The 22,500-nt window shown below is 40.9% G+C and overlaps 1 protein-coding gene across 2 annotated transcripts in view; it reads right to left on the reverse strand.

The window, feature by feature from the left end:
• Positions 1–1,113: 1,113 nt before the first annotated feature.
• Positions 1,114–22,500, reverse strand: part of LOC147024828 (uncharacterized) — a 28,284-nt gene continuing 6,897 nt past the window's right edge. For both annotated transcript variants that reach the window (XM_085885144.1, XM_085885143.1), the window contains 2 exons: positions 3,143–3,203; positions 1,114–2,885 (listed from right to left, as the gene is read on the reverse strand). In XM_085885144.1, coding sequence (XP_085741270.1) covers positions 1,824–2,885; positions 3,143–3,203 — 1,123 coding nt within the window. In that variant the 3' untranslated portion in view covers positions 1,114–1,823. The remainder of the gene's footprint in view (positions 2,886–3,142; positions 3,204–22,500) is intronic.

Raw genomic sequence — 22,500 nt, forward strand, 5'->3', positions numbered from 1 at the left:
TCGTGAAGATCAGTTTAAAATTGTGACATGTAGACGATTGACACTTAAACAAACAGACAGACAGAATAACACACAAGACCAACCAATATACTTGAAAAATCTTCGATTTTCGCAAGTAGCAAACATCAGAAATTGAGGCCTCATGTTGAAGCTAAATGACAGGGACAACAAGCTGATAGACACACAGAAGAAAAAGGGGAAAAGGTGGACAAAAATGTACAAGTACATTAGAGTAGGAGAAGAGGAATAACAGAGGGAAAAATAAGTTAGAGAGTCACTGAGAGCAGAAGATATTGAGATTGGGTATAGATTAAACTGTGAGGTGGTGAACAGCAGGAGTCATGAAAGACTGCAATAAAGGGAAAGAGCATAAACACAATAAACACAAGGAATGAGTTCCACAGACAAATAAAAGAGTGTGATGAATGAGGGAAAATGGCTTTATCACGCATCTTATGCAGTGCATGTACAAACTCCTTGATGAGCTTTAGACAGTGAAGGTACGAAAGAGCCCCACCACTTGATTGGGCTTTTTATCCTTTCAAGTGAAAGGAGTTTTATTTGCCAATGTGCGTTTTATAATGCTGTGCTGTGCTGCTGTATCTGTAAGTGTCATCGAATTTGACCGGACCATGTTATAATTGTAAAACAAACTCATGTATCAAAATGGTGTGCTGCAAATCATCAGCAAACCAAAAGGATAACAAAATATATTACTTGTGGAAGGTGGACGATGGGGGAGTGAAGAGGTCGTGGCATAAAATGACGAGTAAATTTGAGAAAGGGGAGATAAATGATGGGGGTTAGGGAGGAGATGGTATGGAGAGAGTTGTATATTTTGCAGGTGGAGGAAATGGCATTGAAAAATATTACATATTGCAGACATAATATGTAGATGGTGCACCATTCCTCATTGAGAAAAACAGAAAGGTTTCAAACCACCACCGTACGTCACACAATAGCCGTATAAATGTGCTGTCCAGCTCCATCTGTGCCTACACCCCAAGCAGACCTTGGCAATAGCCGCTTCGCTGCACCTGGAACAATGAAGCCACCTGCTGGTCGGTCCTAGGAGACGCGTTTCGCAGCTGCTCGGCACAGAGCCCACTCATCTGTTTATCTGTCCCTTTATTCGGAAACGTTACACGACGCGCAAATTAGCATACAAATTCAGAAAAAAGGGACTGGGCTTATTCAAAATCCCAGGATCCAGTGCTGCTTTCAACGATTTATTTAAAATAAACAAGACTCCAAATATCAAGCAACTGCTTACCCTGCATGATGCCCTGGAGCAAAATTTAAATTAGTAGACTGTAGACACAGAAAAAAAAAAACATATAAACACACACATGAATGTACTCTGCTCTGCTTACTCTAACAGAAAACCAGCGTAGCTATAAGGCACTGAGTAGCAATGCAGCATAAATAATTGGCTGCAAAGCTTCTTCTGCTTGTGCCTCCAATTCAAAACTATGTTTGCTGAAAAAGCTGGTGGAGGATCATGTCCCTAATCTCATTCTGACTCTTTTTCAAAGCTTGTTCAACAATGTCAATTCTGAGAATATTTTATCCCGCATAAAGACAAGTCAACCCATAAGAAATGTGCTGGATGTGATAAAGCGTTCTCAGCAGATTTATATACAGACTCCAGATTTGCAGAATTTGGGGTCAATTTTTTTTTGTTTTATGCAATCAGATGAATCAATATTATGTGGAAAGATGATGGGTCGACATGTCGGTCAACACAAGGATGGCTTTACTTTGGCTTGCCGGTGGAAATGAGCAAATCCGTTGTGATAAGCGTTGGAGTCCTTGCTTTCCATTCACGTCTCGCGGCTCACGGAAAAGAAACCAACACTCGTGGGGCTTTCCTTCACTGTGACTGTCACTAGGTGTGCTGTCACGTCAGTCACAAATACGTGTTGAAGGAGAGTACGCATCGGTGTCCAGTGCAACCTGGAGCCACTGGTACCCGATTCTGCACCCCAATCTCCATCCGAAGGACTCTCATCTTCAGTAGTGGGCTGAGACATAGTTTGCTGACGCATGGTCTTCTTAGTAGGAAGCACTTTTGGTTCAGTTGGACAAGGTGCAGTTGCGATACTTTTACGCACTTCTTCTCGTTCTCCATTAGTCTCACCTCTTCCATCCTTAGCTGAGCTCACAATATCGCCTGGCCGAGCTCCTGTACCGACTTTTATGGGCAAAATACCAGAATGCCGAGCGGCTGAAGGAGGAAGAATACGGTTGGAGAGTGCCAGGCGGTCAGATGCTGCCTCGGCGAGTCGATGTAATGCTGAAGTGGACATGCTGCTTGGGGGTACAGCAGCAGGCCTCGGAAGTGGTGGGCGACTCGGGGAGCCCCATATTGTAGGTCCTTGCAGTCGGCCCGATCCAGAGCTCTTACGAAGAGGAAGCCCTGCTAAAGAACTGTGCATTGCCCCAAAAGGCAACTTGGTCAAAGCACTCTCCATATGGCGCCTTTTTTTCTTGCTCTTCTTCAGCGATCGGATGTTCACATAGTTCTTCAGACCACTGATGAGGCTACCCATAATATCATGAGGATTTTCACCTCCACCTCTTGCTCTGCCCTCCCCTTTGTCGATACCACTGTGCCTGCGTTCCATCTGCCCTACCAGTGCTGCAGCAGCCCTTTTGCGTTTCCGTTCCGCTCTGCGGACTAGATTTCCTTGAGCCTCATCCCTCTCTGGGTGGCGTAATCTTCGTTTATGTCCAAGCACAGGCCTGTTTTCCGGCTGCTCTCGCCTTGCCGCTTTAGTAGGAGGTGGTCGGCAACCAGGGATTCCTACAGACATGTCAGGCAGACGATGTTGAAGCGTTGTCCTGAGTGGCATTTTGGATGGTCTTTCTGCTGGGGGAGAGAGCTGCAGGGCAACAGTTCGCAAACAGACATGAAGTCACACTGTCCACACAATTTACTTTGTTCAGAGCCAAAATTATTGTGCTTTACAGAAATAGAACTGTGCTCCCTCAACAAGAAATTATCATATTTCAAAACTGGTTGTTAGAGGACAAACCTTTTTAGCATCAAAAAACATAAACCTTTTTTGTTTAATGAATCGCTCCTTTTCTTTGCTTGTGCACACCATTACTTATACAAGTGAGTGTCAAAAGACATTACCAGACTTTTCCGTGGTCTCCCTCTTGGTTTTTTGTGAGAGTTGGCTGCTTCTCGTTGTTCTCTGTGTGCAAGATAGAATGCAACATCGCAAGGTGTAAAAATATTGCTACCTTACACTGCACCACCTATGAAAGCAGTTGAATTCAAAACAAAATCTACCTTTGAAAGGTACCCATTTCCGATGAAAAACGTGGACCAAAAGGCAGGCGATTTACAATGCAAAAGAAATCGAAATCTCGATGATATTTGGCCAAAAAAGACAAGTAAAATCATTATTCAGTGATTGAACCAAACACATGTTACTGTGTTTCATGTAAAGTACTGGGTACTTATTCTTAACCACGAATATTTTGTGTACAACCCTTGACATAATGGTGTCAATCAAAACACTGAAAACAATCTCTTTTTTGATGCTCTTGTGCCCACAGTCTTGTGGGTAATCCACACTTGGGAAACTTATGGGTATGATGGCCTGTGATAAGCAAACTGGGCTGGACTTGGATACAAATCTGACTGCTGGTGGGATTTTTCAAGATATGGATTGAAAAATTCTGAAAACTGATCTACTCTCAGAAAAAATACGATGCAACAATCACATTATCAACAAGAAGGGCACTCGTTAGAGCGCATACCTCTGCCACGCAATACCTGATCCACGAGAACAAATCGGGCCCGATGCATTTTTGAAATATTATACAATATATCGTTTATGGCCCTATCTCTCAATGGTAAAGAATCACTTTAAAAATGCGTTTCTGTTCAGAAAACTGTTCTTGAATTCCGGAAAAAATCCGTAATTCTCCTATCCAGATTCGGATTCAGATCTTCACCAAAATCGAATCATTTCAGTCAAAGCATGCCACTTTATAACTGCTGGCAGTGATGACCAGGTCACACACCCAACGTGGCCACCAAGTTTCGTCCGAATCCATACACAACTTTTTGAGATATCATGTTTTTATATATATATATATATATATATATATATATATATATATATATATATATATATATATATATATATATATATATATCGGTTTAGCCCTATCTCTCAATGGTGAAGAATCAACCAAAAAATTATAGTCGTCGGGTCCGGATCTGGATCTTCACCAAAACCTAATCAGTTCGTCCTTGTCACGCACCCAACCTATCCACAACATTTCATCTGAATCCGTCCACAACTTTTTGAGATATTCCGCACACAAAGAGACAAACAAACAAACAAGCAGACTTAGACTGGTACTTACGAAATCGTCAACTTGACCTCTGACCTTGTCTAATAAAAGCTGTCTCGAGAGAAGGTAGCGACGCAAACCAGAAGTTTCTACGATGATTCTGTACCAAAACCATCAAAAATCCTAACGTCGACCGAAGCAAAAATCTCCATTTCTCCACGCAATTATTTTATATTATTTTATCAACGTCACAAAACCGTAATATTCGGCCATCCACCAACAATCTTTACATAATCCGACGGCTCAGCGAGTCAGGCATGCGACGATAACCTTTATTGGGATAAAACATGACTTTTAAACACCATCTTTATCGAAAACACCATCAGCGCGAACACGGAAAACCTTTACGTGATTCAACAACGCGTCTGCTCGAGCGCACTGCATCACATGACGAGCCGTGACGCGTCGAGTGAAATATTTTTTATACAATCTTGAAACGTCTCCAAAACATCCGATTTTTACCAGAATTTCGACAACCGAGTTTTCAGCGTCCTAAGCGATCGCAAAAACCGAAGACAAAATTAAAATCGAAGTTAAAACGAACTCGTAACGTCAAGCGAAGCAAAAATACTCCATTTCTCCACATGAATTTACGGAATTATGTTTGACCTCACTGTGACCTTGACCTTTGACCAATTTTGACCAAAATCTAATCAGCGCGAGCCATCACCCTCCTGAATCACGTGGTGTAATTTGACATTGGTAGCGTCTTCCGTTCTCGAGTTATCGTGCCTACAAACAAACAAACAAGCAGTCATAGACTGGTACTTACGAAATCGTCAACTTGACCTCTGACCTTGTCTAATAAAAGCTGTCTCTGGAGAAGGTAGTGACACAAACCAGAAGTTTCTACGATGATTCTGTACCAAACCATCAAAAATCGAATGTTTTGGATGTTTGACCTCACTGTGACCTTGACCTTTGACCGAGTTTGACCAAAATCTAATCAGCGCTCGCCATCACCCTCCTGAATCACGTGGTGTAATTTGACATTGGTAGCTTCTTCCGTTCTCGAGTTATCTGTACCAAACCATCAAAAATCGAATATTTGACCTCACTGTGAGCTTGACCTTTGACCGATTTTGACCAAAATCTAATCAGCACGAGCCATCACTCTCCTGAATCACGTGGTGTAATTTGACATTGGTAGCTCCTTCCGTTCTCGAGTTATCGTGGATACAAACAAACAAACAAACAAACAAACAAACAGAGGACGGAAGTCATCAATATACTTACAAAATCTAAAGATTTCATAAGTAACAAACAGACAGAAAGGGGTATCAACATAACCTCGTTCACCTTAGGTGGAAGAGGTAACAAGAAAAAGACCAATCAGAGATTGCAAACCCTCACAAGAATTGTTTTGTGTCGTGTTTATGTAGTTTTTGTGGTGTATTTTGCGTGGCGTTTGTGTACTGGTGTGTTATGTAATTAATAAGAGACACAATTAGAACTGCCACATTATAACTGCTAGCAGTGATGACCGGGTACCAAGACGTCCCGCTTTGATGCAACACCGCTTTGATCAGACACCTGACACTGATCCATGAGGTTTTTTTTCATCATTATTAAATTGAATTCAGAATGGGATGAAAATAAATTCAATTCAGATCAAATGGAAGACCAAATAGATACAGTCCTGCATTGGAGTAATCAGAAGGAACCAAAACAAGCAAAATGAAAAGATGAAGTCATCAGGAGGAACCTGGATAGGATTTACATTTCAGCTGCGACTCCTCCACCCCCAAACCCATCCAGGCACAGCCAAGTGAGCCTTATTCAAAAAAATAAAAAAAATAAACCCACATCAAAAAATTTAAAAATTCTGGTTGCCAGACCATGTGTCTGATCAAGTTAAAATTTAAAACATGTATTCCCCATCACTACTAGATCACAATTGTGAAGATTCACGTCGATTGATGAAGCAGTTGCAGAGAAAACATTATTTAATACCTTGCTTAAATCCAATATGGTTGCCAAACCATGTGACATCAATTATTCCATAACAACTATGTGTACACATGCCTTGGAAAACATTTATTTGAAGTTTCCCCTTTATCCAGCTGGTCTGGAGAAGATTTTTTTATATGTTTTAGGGTAAATCCAATATGGCTGCCAAAGCATGTGACCTATGACATATGTGTGAACCTTTTGTTCCTCATGGATAGGCGATCATATTTTTAAAGTTTCGCCTCTATATGTTATGCCATTTCAGAGAAGATTTTTGAAGGTTTATAAAAAACCAAAAGCAATATGGCTGCCAAATCACGTAACCAAATGACATCATCAAAAAACTTTGTGGGCCATTTTATCCAAAGATGACCCTCAAAATTTTTCATACTGATCGGTTGTAGCATTCTACATATGAAATTATGACATCATAATGAAGGCACCTCTGATGTCATTTTTTAAAATCACACTCATTCCCCATGAGGAGTACTTGCCATGTGCCAAGTTTTAATTTTTTTCCTTGGTGCGGTTTCAGAGATACAGAGGTCCAAAGTATTTCTGTTTTTCCAAGATGGCTGCCACACCACGTAATCTATGACACCATAATTATCATGAAAACATTTTACATGAGTCGTCGCACAAATAGTGAAAATTTTCTCTCTCAATCCGGCAAGCGGTTGCGGAGAAAAACATGAAAGTTGTGTGTGGACAAACAAAGAAACACACAGACAGACAATCAAACAAGAAGACGTCATGCAGAGCAAGATACTTGCAAAATCCATTAAATAAATTTGACCTAAAAAAAAAAAAAGATAGTTGAATTCAATGACCAAATATGCAACTCCTCTTCAAATTTCAAGTCAATCGGATGAAAATTGAGGATTTTAGAAATACCATCGTAGTTGCTGACCTTTTGGTCCATGTTGACCTCAAAAATAATTGGCTGGTTGAAACCTGAAATATAAATCCTCTTCAAATTTCAAGTCAATGGGATGAAAATTGAGGATTTTAGAAACGCCACCTTAGTTGACCTTTGGCCTATGTTGAGCGTTTGACCTCAAAAACAATAGGCTTCTTCCTTATGACAAACTCTTCCATGTGGTGAAGTTTCATGAAGATCAGTTTAAAATTGTTACCTGAAGGCGACAAACAGACAGACAGAATAACAAAATTGACTGGCCAATAGACTAAATAATCTTCGATTTTGCAAGTAACAAACCCAAATGCAATACCCTCTCCTTCAGGAAGGGTAAAAACAAAAAGGAAAGATGTACGTAGCATGATACTTGTGAAATCCAAATAAACAAGAGTTGCCATGGAAACAGCAATTTCCTAATTTAAAACATTTGAACTATCAAGTGTTTCAAATGACTGTTATGCATAACAAGTCTGGTTGAGACATTTTCGAATTGTAGCCTAATATGTGTTTTGCATGTTTCAGATGGCCTTGACTTTTGACTGACTCACATATACTACACACACAGTACATACAAATAAGCTGCTTAAGTTTCAATTTGATATGTTGAAAAATTATTTAGGTATGGTAATAAGAAATTCATAAAAAGTCCCAGTTGATTATAATGAGGTGAAACTGTTGTTATGGAAAGCGTTGACTGTCAAAACGGCTAAATCGATCGTTCTGATTTTTGGTGAACCAATTCTGTGACCTAATATATAAATATTGTTCAGATATCAAGTTAATAGGATGGAAATTGATGATTTTGTGACCCTGAGCTTTAACGTTTTGACCTCAAAGAATTGGCTTCAGTGACCCAATATTCAAATCCTGTTCAAGTTCCAAGTCAATCAAATGAAAATTTATGATTTTATGTGACCTTGGCCACCCTTTCAGCTTTTGACGTCAAAAATTATATGCTTCGAGGTTTTGATTGGTGAACCAATTCAATGACCCAATGTGCAAATTCTGTTCAAACTTGCAGAGTACCAACCCACTGCATGGGTGGAGAATGCAAATCACTTGCTGAAAAGAGTATAGTTTATATTGCAAGAAGACTCTCGATGTTTGTGTGGTGTGTGTCGAAAGGGGTCTAATGGGTATAGAGGGTCGAAAGGTATAGAGTTCTCCAGGGCCAAAGGTGTGAAAGGCCTTCAGGGTCTAATTGGTTCAAAGAGTCGATAAGAGTCTATAAGGATCTTAAGGGGGTCTACAATGGTCTTAAGGGGCTTAAAGAGACTAAAGGTCTCAAGGGTATTTTTTAAATAGTGGTTAGAGTCTAAAGGGTCTGAAGGGGTCTAACGATCTAAAAGTCTAAACTAAAGGATCCAAGGAGTCTGAAGGGTGTAAGGGGTCGAAACATCCAAGTGGTATGTTCCAAGACTAGTTTGGGGTATAAAGGGTCAAGGGATCTAAAGGGTGTAAAAAGCTCCAAAGGGTCTACAATGGTTGTAAAATGTCTTAAAGGGGTCATAAAGATCTAAAAGGTATGTTCCAATCATATTTACTTTGTAGATGTAATTAATAGATGTAGTCATAGTCCAACAATATGTGATTAAGAGATGTACTCACGGTCCAACTCATGTTCAAACAGTACTTAATTAACAGACATACTCATGTGGGTCTTCCGAGGCTTCACATCGATAAGGATTCAGTCAACCCAATGTTTTTTCGGTTGATATATACTGGCACTCCTCGCTATACTAAATATATGTGTTCCACGAAAGTAGTGTGTTTAGCAAAAAATATTTTCCCAGAGACATCGTGTTATAAATTGAAGATGCGTTCCTGAGGGGCTGATGTTTGAACACCTTCTGCAGCCAAACCCAACCGAACTAAATACAAAAGACATAGCAACTCGGAAAATCAATACAGAACATCACTAAATGTATAGTTAATGAATCCATCCATCCATCGGGACCAGACTCTGTCCAGAGCATCGGTGCTGCCTAAGCAGTCTCTTTGGCTATTGGGAACAATCCTGGACGGGTCACCACTCCGACACAGGATACCAGCAAGCTGGCACTCATTTTGCCAACCTCAGAAGGATGACAGGCAGAGTCAACCCCACCTGGTATTAATTCTACAGCTGAGAGGGATTTGAACTCAGGATCCTAGGATCCCAAGCCCACCACGCTAACCATTAAGCCAACACCAGGCATATTAAATGAATACCCACTATAAATCTATCTAAACAGAAGAAAAAGAATTGAGTCCAATACTGTACTCACCAATAACAGAGGAGATTGCATGTCAAGGCCTGGAGATGTGTGGGTGGGAATGGGAAGGAGGTGTTATTGTGGCAATGAGGCGAGACTATCGGCCTCCTTGTCTGAAGATATCTGTGCTGTTGGTGGAGGGTTTTCTAATATTTAAAAAAAATTAAAAAACACCTGCTTCATGGCACCCCATCGACTTAATGGATGTTAATTTACAATACAATCATTCCAGTGGCCAACAAAAGTATTCACCCCCCCCCACCAATAATGTCACATTTATATGAATTATTAATTTTGCAGAAACAATTTTTCCAAATGAACTTTTTTATTAATAACTGAAGAGATCAAACTAAACACTTATAGTTGAAGGAGGGTGTACAAATCATTAAACACAAAAAACATGTACAAATCAAAATTCACTGGTTGTAAAAGTTTTCAGCCTCTGAGGTCAGTATTTGGAGGTAGAACCTTTTGCAGCAATGACCACTATGAGTCTTTTTGGGTAGATCTCAACCAGCTTTACACAGTGAGATGGTGAGATCTTTGCCCATTCTACAAGTGAACATTTCTCTTGTTCTGCCAAGTTTGATGGGGATCGTTGATGGACTACAATCTTCAAGACTCATCATAATTGTTCAATTGTGGGTTGAGTCAGGATGTTGACTGAGCCACTCAAGAACATTTATTTTCTTCTTATTCAGCCACTCCAGTGTGGCTTTAGCTTTGTGCTTCCGATCACTGTCCTGCTGAAATGTGAATCTCCTACCCAGTTTCAGATTTGTCGGTGACTCAAACAGGTTTTCATCAAGGATTCTCCTGTACTTTGCACCGTCCATTGTCCCTTCTATCCTGACAAACTTGCAAATCCCTGCTGATGTAAAGCAGCCCCATAGCATGATGTTGCCAACACCATGCTTGTCTGTAGGGATGGTGTTGACTGGGTGATGTCCAGTGTTTGCGCCAGAAGTAACGATTTGAATTTCAACCAAAAAGTTCAATTTTTGTCTCATCTGACCACAAAACATTTCTCCACATGCTTGCAGTATCATTAAGATGCGTTTTCACAAACTCCATACGAGCTTTTCGATGCGTCTTTTTTCAGTCATGGCTTCTTTCTTACCACCTGTCCATTGAGGTCAGCTTTGTGAAGGGAATGGGATATTGTTGATTGATGAACCCTTACCCCCATTTCGGACATAGAGCCTTGCAGATCTTTCATAGTCATTATTCGATGCACGGTGACATCCCGAACCAGTTTCCTGCTTGCCGGCTGCTGAGTTTGGATGGGCGACCTGATCTGGGTGGATCTGGGTGGTATGATACGTCCTCCACTTCGTAATAATGGATTTATTATAACCCTCTCCTGAACGGTGCTTCTTCACCACATTATTTCTGACTTACTTGGAAAGCTCATTGGCCGTCATGTTTACCTTGTTGGTTGACCAAGTGAGTTTCACCTTAAAACTCCTTAGATAAGTGGGGGAGCTTAATTTTTAAGTGAAACCACCAATTACATACGGGTGAAACCCACTATACTTATTTTGTTACCATTCAAACAAATAATATGTTCCTGAAGTGTTTTAGCATTACTTTTAGGCAAAGGGTTTCAATAGATATACAACTGAGAATCATCAAATTTTCTCTGTTCATCAAACGTATTCAAATTTTATCTGCATTTTTTTGGCTTTATCACTATGGAGAAGTTTGTGAAGACTCTGTATGTTGTTTGATTTGAAAGCATCAGGAAAATAAGCCCAGGTAGTATCAAAATGCTAAAACTTTGAGAAAATACTTCTGTCGCCAACTGTATATTCATACCCTTCACTTTACAATGGAATAATGAATGACCTTCCGTCATCCTCAGCAGCACATACGCTACCCCTTTAGATACGGTGGCAGAAAAAAAAGGAAGCGTTATCAGTGAAAATATGTGGCGCATAATGAAAAGTGGTCAGGTGGTCGTTACTTTATTCATTCCATCTCAGCAAAAATGTGTTAACTGGGAGTACATATAGTGAGGAGTGCCTGTTCAGTTGAATCGGATAAAAATTGACAATTTGTGACCTTGACCTTTTCACTTTGTGTCCTAAAACAAAATAGGCTTATATCTTGTGGCTACCCCTACAAGGTGGTTATGGTTCATGAAGATCGGAGTGAAACGGTGACCTGCAGGTGATTGACATATTTGACATCTCTTCCCCCTCCCTTATTCACCTTAAGGTTATGCCATTATTGACTTCACCTTCTATCTTTTCATCACCTGCTTTCCCACTTTCCCGTTTCCTTTCACCCTTTTCTTCAGACCCCCATGCATAATGTCACGAGACATGTCCCACAGAAATTCCATTTTCAAGTGATTGGGTGAAGTGTAATCCTACAATTAATTTGCAATTGGACACTGGCTTTGATTTGACACCAATATAAATTTTTATTATGGATCCTTGGCATCAACAAGCTACATATATCGAACAAACAGTTTCAAATGGAGCACCTCACCACCATCAGAGCATTTAAATTGCATCAGATGTGGCAATAAATGTGAATTGTTGCTCCCAGCTTGCTGGCTTGTTGACAAAAGACGGCATTTGCATTTTTGCCACCCCATCCCTACCTCGTTTGGAATCGTGTGCGGGCATGGGCAAATTGCCAGTTTGTTAATAAATTATCTTAAATTAATTTTCTTCTTCGTGATGCATGAATACAACGTTAAAATTAAATAACGATGAAACAAAGTTTAATTCACAATCTCATGAGATGATAGAATCTCGTGATATTTTAATCAAACAGAAGACCAAATACTGCATTAGTCATCAGAAGGAACCCGAATAAGTAAGGGAAAAGATGGAGTAATCAGGAGGAACCTGGATAGGATTCGGGTTTCAGCAGCTACTCCACTACCTTCAAACCCATCCAGGTGCAGCCAAGTGAGCCTCACAGAAAAATTTCTGCAATAATTCACTTCTTCTTAGACAAGTAGATAAAGAAAGAGAGAAATAAAGAGTAAAAGAGATGAAAAGAAAGAAAATGCAAGAATTAGAATGACTAAAGATAATTGTGAAAAAAATAGAAAGAAATGTGAAAGGAACAAAGAACAATGTCAGTAAGAACCCAGATAGATAGATTTCAACAGTTACTCCCCAGGCTCAAACACAGCTAGAGGTACAGGCTACCAGAGGTCAATCAGCGGGGAAGCAGAGTCCACACAGCATCAGGACATGGTACAAAGATAATCACGGAAGACCAAATACTACATTGGAGTCATCAGAAGGTATCCGAAGAAGTAAATAAAAATATGCAGTCATCAGGAAGAACCTCAATCGGATTCAGCTTTCAGCCGCTACTCCACTACCCTCAAACCCATCCAAGTTCAGCCAAGTGAGCCTTACAGAAAGCTTGCTGCAATAATTCACTTCACTTCACTTCTCCTTCGCACAAAACGGAGCAAGAAATAAATAAAGAGTAAAAGTGATGATGGTGACAGATGGACACAGACGTGACAAGCATACTAGTTGTGTTAATAAATTATCCTAAATTAATTACCTTCTTCATTATGCATAAATACGACTTGAAAATTAAATAATGATGAAACAACGTTTAATTCACAATCTCACGAGATGATAAAATTTCACAATATTTTAAGTGACAGACGGACAGACAGACAGACATGACAAGCGCAGTATTATATGGACTAGTAGGTACCCACTGAAATTTTGCGAAATGTAATTTCTACAATATTATGCAAACACTGCACTGTAGTTACTTGATCAAATCAACCCCCCAACCCCTCCCCAAATCCTCAACCCACTCATCTCTCCCCCCCCAACTCCAAATCCTCGACTCCCATCCTCCACCACAACCCTCAACCCCTCTTTCCCAATTCTGTCCACTCTCTGCCCCCAACCCACCCCCCCACCCATACCACACACACACACACAAACTCCCCTCCCCCATTCTTCAAAGCAAGAGGGCATTCTTACATCATTATTTATTATTTCTTCACTACCTCATTAAAATGGTGGAATATTTATATCTCTTTCCCCTCCCCTATCCACCTTCTTAATGTGCCATTTTCAACTTCACTGAATCTTACATCCTCAAAACCTTCTTTGCCATATTCCTAGCTTCTCCTTTTGCCCCATTCACAATCTTGGTAGCAGCGAGATACCTTGCAAGAGTAAAATTATCCAAACTACCTTCAGGTCCCCATTCATAATTTCATGAGAATTATCCAGTGGGAATTCTGTGGAATTGCCACTCTGAAGCGATTGTGAGTACCCGAATTGTGTTCAGAAATGATCCAAAATTAATTCTCTTCTTCGTGATGCATATGAATAGCTACACCAATAAATGTCAGTGTTTGTCCATCCTTCAGTCAGTCCATCTCCTCCATAACTCCAAAACCATGAAACTTAGCGGCCCCAAACTTTGAAGGTATACTCAGGGAACTCCGTGGTAGTGCATGAGTGAAAATTGGGTGTTTGGGTTAGTTTAAACACACCTTTTGAAGATAATTAACAGCCTCATTTAATTATCGTTTATCAAGGCTCATCCTTGGTCACATCAAAGTCTCTCGCTGGGGTCTTAATTCACCTTTTTTTTTTTGCCTGCTCAACAATGCCTTAACTTGGAGCAGGCTGCAACAATTTCTTAATGATGAAGAATTTTTTTTCCCACTTTTCTCATTCATATCAACAAATGCCTGATCATTATACCTTTGAATCGCTGGATATTTTCCAATGTTTATAAACACCTGGAGACACCAGCGTTCGTGACATTATTTCATTTCCTCACATGCCATTACCTCCAGATTCTATAATCTCTTAATCTGAGCCAAGTTTCAAAATTTACACTTTGGAATTGAACTTATCAGCACTGCTTAAAAAAAGTGTTCATTTGTCTGATTCGGACATTGCTTTAGATTCCGGGCATCTCCAGGTGCATGGCATTTATATAGCCTATTGTTGATCGCTAAGGCCAAAAAAAAAAAATGTTGCATTGGCGTAACGGGTCACTGAAAAATAGGGTAGGTCGGTCGGGATCTTTTTTTTTTTTTTTTTTTGTTCCTAATAAATCCCAAAATTTAATAAATCCTAATAAATCCCTCCCAAAATCTCCCCCGGCTCGAGTACCACCCTTTTTGTCGGCGGGTTCTGTCCAAAACACTTCCGGGTTTTTGCGATCGCGATCGCAATCAACAAGATACTTGAAATCGATAGCAAAAAAACAAAAAAAAAACGTAGGGTCGGCGGAATTTTTAGGGTCGGGCGGGTTACGCCAATGCAACAATTTTTTTTTTTTTGGCCTAATCGCTTGCCAAGCCAGCCGATCCTTATCAACCATTTCGTTGGAGTGCTTGCTTGAGTGCTTAAGCCACTTGGTGAGCTTGGTTGTTCGTTTCCAAGCCACGCCCATGCACGGCAAACGTATTCGCACTGTCAGTGAATATATCGATCGACTTAAACAAAGTTAAGGTCCTATACTCGTGTATGCTTGTCCCGCGTTGTCGTATGGTTCGTCAGGTGGTGGTGGCTCACGCGCTGAAAATGTGCAATTTTATTTTACATGATGTTTTCCCTTTTTGTACCATCTTCTTTCATTATATGACCCATCACATTGACAAGAGATACATTTTTAAACTAGAAGGGCAGTCGGTAGAGCGCATACCTCCACCACGTAATGCCTGATCCAAGAGAACATATCAGGCCCAATACATTTTTGAAATATCATGCTGTACAGTACTGTATCGTTCTTCACCCTTTCTCTCAATGGTGAAGAATCACTTTGAAAATTAAATAATTCTCGTATCTGGATCCGGATTTGGATCTTCACCAAAATCGAATCAATTCGTCCTTGCGGCACACCCAACCTGACGACCAAGTTTCATCCGAATCCGTCCACAACTTTTTGAGATATCCTGTACACAATCAGACAAACAGACAGAGAGACAGACAAACAGACAGAAAGGGGTGAAAACACAACCTCCTTCATTTTCGGTGGTGGAGGTAAAAAATTAAACGTTTCGTTTTGAAAGTTTATTCAACTGTTTTGTTGCACACATGGAAAGCCACTTGGCATGCGCACTTCAAGCTTCAATCTCGACAAGCTTCTGTGGTGATACCGTAGCACGGTTCTCCGTGGGAATATCTCCGGAGTGAGGAAGGCAAAATAAGTTTGATGATTACAATGAGCAAAAAATGTTTTCAGTTGTTAGAGAGCAATGAACTGCCACATCATAGTAGGATAGCCGAGTGGTGCACACGGTCGCTCTAAGGCCTAAGCTGTCCAGCCTGGGTTCGAATCAGCTATAAACTGTTATCCCGCTGTTTCACAGGCAGGGTGATTCATCATTTTGTGTGCCATCTCTCGAATGGACATAAAACTGGTTGTCACATGTTGGAATCTTCCACTCCTACCCCTCTCCCTCTCTCACTCCCACTCCCACCTCTCTCTCTCCCTCTCTCACTCCCACTCCCACTCCCACCTCTCTCTCTCTCTCTCTCTCTCTCTCTCTCTCTCTCTCTCTCTCTCTCTCTCTCTCTCTCTCTCTCTCTCTCTCTCACTCCCACCACACTCCCTCTCTCTCTCTCACTCCCACCACACTCCCTCTCTCTCACTCCCACCACACTCCCTCTCTCTCTCTCACTCTCACCACGCTTCCTCTCTCTCTCACTCCCACCACGCTTCCCCTCTCTCTCTCTCTCCACGCTTCCTATCTCTCACTCCCACCACACCCCACCCCACCCTCTCCCTCTCACTCCCACCACACTCCCTCTCTCACTCTCACGATCAGTGAGGCTGGGTCACGGTACAGTAAGTAAAAATGAACGTTTATTCTGGATCTAAAATAAAATGAAATTCTAACATAAGGACTGTGATGCCAGGACGTTTAAAAGTATGCAATTTAAACTCAACGTCTATCTTCATAAGGTAATACAGAATACCGTATCTTCCTTCAAGCTTAAACTCTGAGCAGTCAAAACGGCAACCATTTCCGGTATCAAGACGCAATTTGGAGATCACATAAATCGTGTGTGCACTGGAGTGTAATACTGTTCCTGGTTAATGTTTGTCGTTTGTTTTTCGTGTTTTGTGAATGACCATATGCCGTTCCCACTTGGACGGATCGACTGTGATCTCGCGAACATGCCTCATGGCCTTGGCCTTACCGATATAACAGTATATTACATGGACTAAAGGTATTTTAAATAGTACGAGATGACCCGTGAACCCGTTGGGTTCCCGTTGTGACAGCGGTTGATGAAAAAAAAAATCATTTCAAGAAAAAAACAAAAGATATCTCAAGCGAACTATACCACTGAGGTTGTTTGCATTGATCAAATATTCCCGAAGAGTACTTGAATGAATCGGGAATTGATTTTTTAATAATTTTTTTCGTTGCCCGATTTGAATGAAACTTGATACTGCACATCATAGGAGAATGGTGAGTAAGGTGGCCCTAAAAATTTTGCGATATCATGTACCGTTTTGGCTGTATTTTGGGAACATACATACAAGATGAGAGTTATAGTATTATATATATATATATATACATATACATATATATATATATATATATATACATATATATACATACATATATATATATATATATATATATATATATATATATATATACATATACATATATATATATATATATATATACATATATATACATACATATATATATATATATATATATATATATATATATATATATATATATATACCGGGCGTCGTGGCGTGCGCCTGTAATCCGGCTACTTGGAGGCTTGGGTTGGAGGATCGCTTGAGGACGGGAGCTCTGCACTGGGCCATGCTATGAGAGGGTGTAGAGCAGCCGGGAATCATGGCGAAACCCAATCCTTATCCCTGTGTCGTACGAGGCGACCAGGGTTGCGTCAGGAAGGGCATCCGGCGTAAAACCTGTGCCAAATCAGTATGCGGATCATAACGGATGATCCGCTGTGGCGACCCCTAACGGGAGCAGCCGAAAGACGAACAACACATATATATATATATATATATATATATATATATATATATATATATATATATATATATATATATATATATATATATATATATATATATATATATATATATATATATATATGAAAGACACTGGAAACATACTTCTTGCGTGTCAACAAATATCTCATGAAGGCAAAAAAAAAACAACCTCACACGGAGGCTGAGAACATGGTCCAGCCGTGTTTGAAGATCGTTGCCGATCTCATACATGGCAGAAAACCAGCAGTCAATAAGGTTGTGCAAGTTCCTCTCTCCAATGACACAATGAAAATCCGATCAACGATGATCACCGGAGATCTGAAGCAGCAGCTGATCGAAAAACTATTGAAAGCACCATTTTTCGCTCTACAATTGGATGAATCAATGGATATAAAGAATGATGCACAACTGATTGCATATTGTCATTTCCCAGACTAAAAGCTGAAAAAAAAAATTGTGGAGCATTATCTCTTTAGCCTACCAGTCGGAATTGAAGCAACAGGCGAAGCCATTTCCTCTAAACAAGACGAAATTATGAGAGGCGCAAATATACCTTGGAGCAAATGCATTGCTGTGACAACAAACGGTGCTGCAGCCAGGATGAGAAGTAAAAGAGGAGTCACCGCTCGCATCAAAGAAAAATCCCCAAAATGCACATTATTACACTGTTGCTTGCAGCGTGAAGCATTGGTGGCAAAGAAGCTGAACACTTGTCACAAAGATCAGAAAAATAAACTGCAACAACTGTTGCAAGATGTGGTGAAAATTGTCAATGCTATTTGCCCACATGCAAAAAAAATTGACTGTTCTCAATGCTGTGCAAGAATATTCTGCTGACTATGAGACTCTCCTCCTTCATTCTGAGGTACAATGACTGTCCTGTGGAAGAGTCCTTGAAAGAGTCCTGTTTCTTAGAAACGAGAAAAAAAAAACAGACGTGAAAGCAATGCATTTCAACGACAATTTTTGGCAGGCTAAACTGTCAACACGACGTCTACGGTATTTTCCATCATTTGAACCAGGTTAACTAATCACTTCAGGGGAAAGGAGGTGATCTTTTTTGATGTTCTTGGCAAGACAGAAGCCATGAAAATGAAGATCTCCATGTGGCATGCTAGTGTCCAGAAAGGCAATTTCGCCAATTTCTCAAACTTGGAAAGCTTCCGTAAAGATAGTGAATGGGAAGAAAAATAACCTGATCAGGAGGAATCACTGAAGAACATCATTTTCACCATCTGCAGTTGCTCTCCAGCAATTTTGAGGCATGTTTTCTTCAGAAGGATGCACAGGCCTTGGATAATTGGGTGTGGATAGTCAATCCTTTTATCACCAGCCAAATTAAGTGAGCAGGTATCGAGAAGATCACAGAGGTGTTTATGGAACCTCGTCATGACTTCACCAAAAAAGTATCTTTTGAAACGTACTCCTACCATGAAGACCATTGGTTTGGATTCTTCGAATTTTCAGAAGACAAATCAATAGCCATGAAGGCCCTTGAAGTCCAAGTGATAATGTCAACTATCACTTGTCTGAACAAGGATTTTCGACCTTGGTGGAATTGAAAACCAAGAAATGGAATTCTCTTCCAGACGTTGATTTGGTGATCCTTAGAGAAGGAAATTGAGCTTTGATTTCAGAAGCTTGTCACAGGAATGCAGGAACACCCCAGTCATTGATGTTGCAAACCTGTTTAAAAATGTCTCATGGTATGTGTGATGTTTGCCAATAATTACCTTTGTTTTGTTCAAATCATAAGAAGGTTAAGTCGAGTGTGAATGAAATTTTAAAATGACTTTAGGGTTAGTTGAATGATAATGACATTGAAAAAGTTTAAGAAGCACTGATCTATACCTTAATTCTACGATTCACATTCTTCTTCTTCTTCTTCTTCTTCTTCTTCTTCTTCTTCTTCTTCTTCTTCTTCTTCTTCTTCTTCTTCTTCTTTCGGCTGCTCCCGTTAGGGGTCACCACAGCGGATCATCCATATGATCCGCATAGTGATTCGGCACATGTTTTACACCGGATGCTCTTCCTGACACAACCCTGGTCGCCTCTTACGACACAGGGATATGGTACACCTATTTTAACCGGGGTATACACCGGCCCAGTACACTGGTACTCATTTCGCCGACCTCGGAAGGATGACAGGCTGAGTCAACCTCCTGGTGTATTAATTCAGTGGCCCAACGGGGCTTGAACTCAGGACCTTTTGGATCCCAAGCCGCTGCCCTAACCACTGCGCCAACACACCAGGTTGGTGAATCTACGATTCACATTCTATGCCCCCCATAATTATATGTCCCTCTTTACACAATGATCCAAACACCATAAAAAGAAAAATCCACAGGTAAGAAAAAAACGACGAAGGAATGTTTTGCACGTAAAGGAACATAATTTCTAACAATGCAATTTTCTGTGTTTCCGAGGTATGTCACATGCATCGTCACCACACAAGGTACTAAAAGTAAATAACTAAAATATTGGCCAAATTGTTAACTTAAGATGGTTAAAGTAATGCGGTTCTGACCTATTGCTTACGGGTCATCATATCATTTGAGTAAGTCAATTGAAATTTCGCACAAAAGTAGTACAACTTCTGGGATGCGTGACTGTTCCGTTGATGCAAAGTCCCTGTAGGTTAGGACTGCAATTTGGACAGGGTTCATCAGCGAAGAAATCTTGGAGCCTTTGGTGGGCTCCACAAACATAATCCCACCTACTCCCGGGATCCGCAAAGAGATCCCATGCTTGAGGCTACTTCTTCACGGGGCCAGGAAGGCAAGTGTGTGTGTGTGTGTGTGTGTGTGTGTGTGTGTGTGTGTGTGTGTGTGTGTGTGTGTGTGTGTGTGTGTGTGTGTGTGTGTGTGTGTGTGTGTGTGTGTGTGTGTGTCGGTTGTTTTCTCCATATGCGGGTTTCAGAAGGTGGAACGGAGTTTTCCCAAATCTCGGAGTATCCATGTCTGTTTCAGTAAGGGATCATGATTCACGGACCGAGCTGTGAAGTTTTCTTCTTCTCAAAGTTTTGTTCCAAGAGCTCCAACTGCAGTTTGTTTGTATTATTGTCCCAGGGATGGTTTTGAATATCTCTGTAAGGTTCTTTTTATCATTCCTTTTGCTCAATAATCAACCAGTTGCTCTAATAATCAACCGGTGATCAACAATAATAAACAATTTTGGCATCCCTCAGCTTCCAGGCTCTTTTCACTTCATTTTCGAGGTCTTGGTATTTGGGCATTTTCTTGATTTCTGCATTGCTTAGGCCAAAATCACTGGGTACTGAGACCTCGATTAGCAATGCCTTCTTTATTTTCACATTTTTTCACTTTTCTTTTTTGCATTCTTCAGTGCTACAGTGGCGAGAAAAAGTTTGTGAACCCATTAGAATTTTCTGCATAAATTTAACCTAAAATGTGATGAGATCTTCATCTAAATTCTCTTAATAGATAAAGAATTCTCTTAATAGATAAAGATTTAACAAATAGCACAAATACACCCCCAAAAAATCTACTTTTTCATTTATTTATTGAGCAAAATGATCCAACATTAAATTTTTTTGTCGGAAAAAGTGTGTCAACCTTTACATTCAGTAACTAGTGGCACCCCCTTGAGCAGCAATAACTTCAACCTCACGTTTCCTGTAGCTCTTGATCAGTCCTGCACATCGGCTTGGAGGAATTTTGGCCCACTCCTCCTTACAGAATTGCTTCAACTCAGAGATATTTGTGGGCTTTCCTGCATGAACTGCTCGCTTCAGGTTCTGCCACAACATTTCAATTGGGTTAAGGTCTGGACTTTGACTTGGCCATTCCAAAACACAAAATCTCTTCTGCTTCAGCCAATCTGTTGTAGATTTACTTGTGTGTTTAGGATCGTTGTCTTGCTACATGACCCACTTTCTGTTAAGCTTCAGCTCATGGACGGATGCCCTGACATTCTCCTGTAGAATTTGCTGGTACAATCCAGAATATATGGTTCTGTCAATAATAGCAAGCCATCCAGTTCCTGAGGCAGCAAAGCAGCCCCAAACCATGATACTCCCATTACCATGTTTCACAGTTTGGATGAGGTTCTTATGTTGGAATGCAGTGTTTGGTTTTCACCAAACATGACATTTCTCATTTCAGCCAAAAAGTTCCATTTTTGACTCATCTATCAACAGAACATTCTTTCAATGGCCTCCTGAATCATCCAGGTGGTCCTTAGCAAGCTTGAGATGGGTGTCAATGTTCTTCTTGGAGAGCAGTGGTTTCCTCCTTGCTATACTCCCAAGCACACCATTCTTGTTCAGTGTTTTCCTTATGGTGGACTCATGAACATTGACATTAGCAAATGCAAGAGTGGCCTGTAGGCAGATCCTTAGATGTTACCCTGGGTTCTTTGTGACCCCCCTGGATTATTGTACACCTTGCTCTTGGAGTGAGTTTAGTTGGACGACCGCTCCTGGAAAGAGTAAAAATGGTGTTGAATTTTCTCCATGTGTACACTGTCTGCCCGATAGTCAATTGATGGAGCCCAACATCTTTAGAAATGGTTGTGTAACCCTTTTCAGACCGATGATCATAAACAACTCTTTTTCTGAGGTACTCAGAAATCTCTCCCATGTCGCATGACATGCTTCCACAGACCTGTGTGGTGAATGAAGATTTGGCGAATGAGAGGAATGCGAGGGCGCATGCGCAGAAGGGCGTCCGGTGTGAGGAAGGAGGAACTCTGGGAGGAGCCACACGGCGGCTCTCGACCAATGGAGGTGAAGCGGTGCGCGGAGCCACGAACCCCCCCCCCTGGAGACTCCGCCCAGAGGGATGGGAGTGCCCCGCCCACCGCGCGCCTGTCCAATCGGGAACGGACGGGGAATCGCACGATGCTCCGTGTCCAATGGGAGAGCGAGCGGGGAGGAAACGAGCACCCGACAGAGTTCTGAGGAGATTCGAGAGACCTGAGGAGATTTTTGGTGTGGAACTTGTGGGCTCGCTGGAAGACGACCTG

The sequence above is a fragment of the Eptatretus burgeri genome, chromosome 6 (genome assembly GCF_056783735.1).
Source record: "Eptatretus burgeri isolate ZD-2024b chromosome 6, Ebu_testis_v1, whole genome shotgun sequence".
Classification (NCBI taxonomy): Eukaryota; Metazoa; Chordata; class Myxini; order Myxiniformes; family Myxinidae; genus Eptatretus; species Eptatretus burgeri.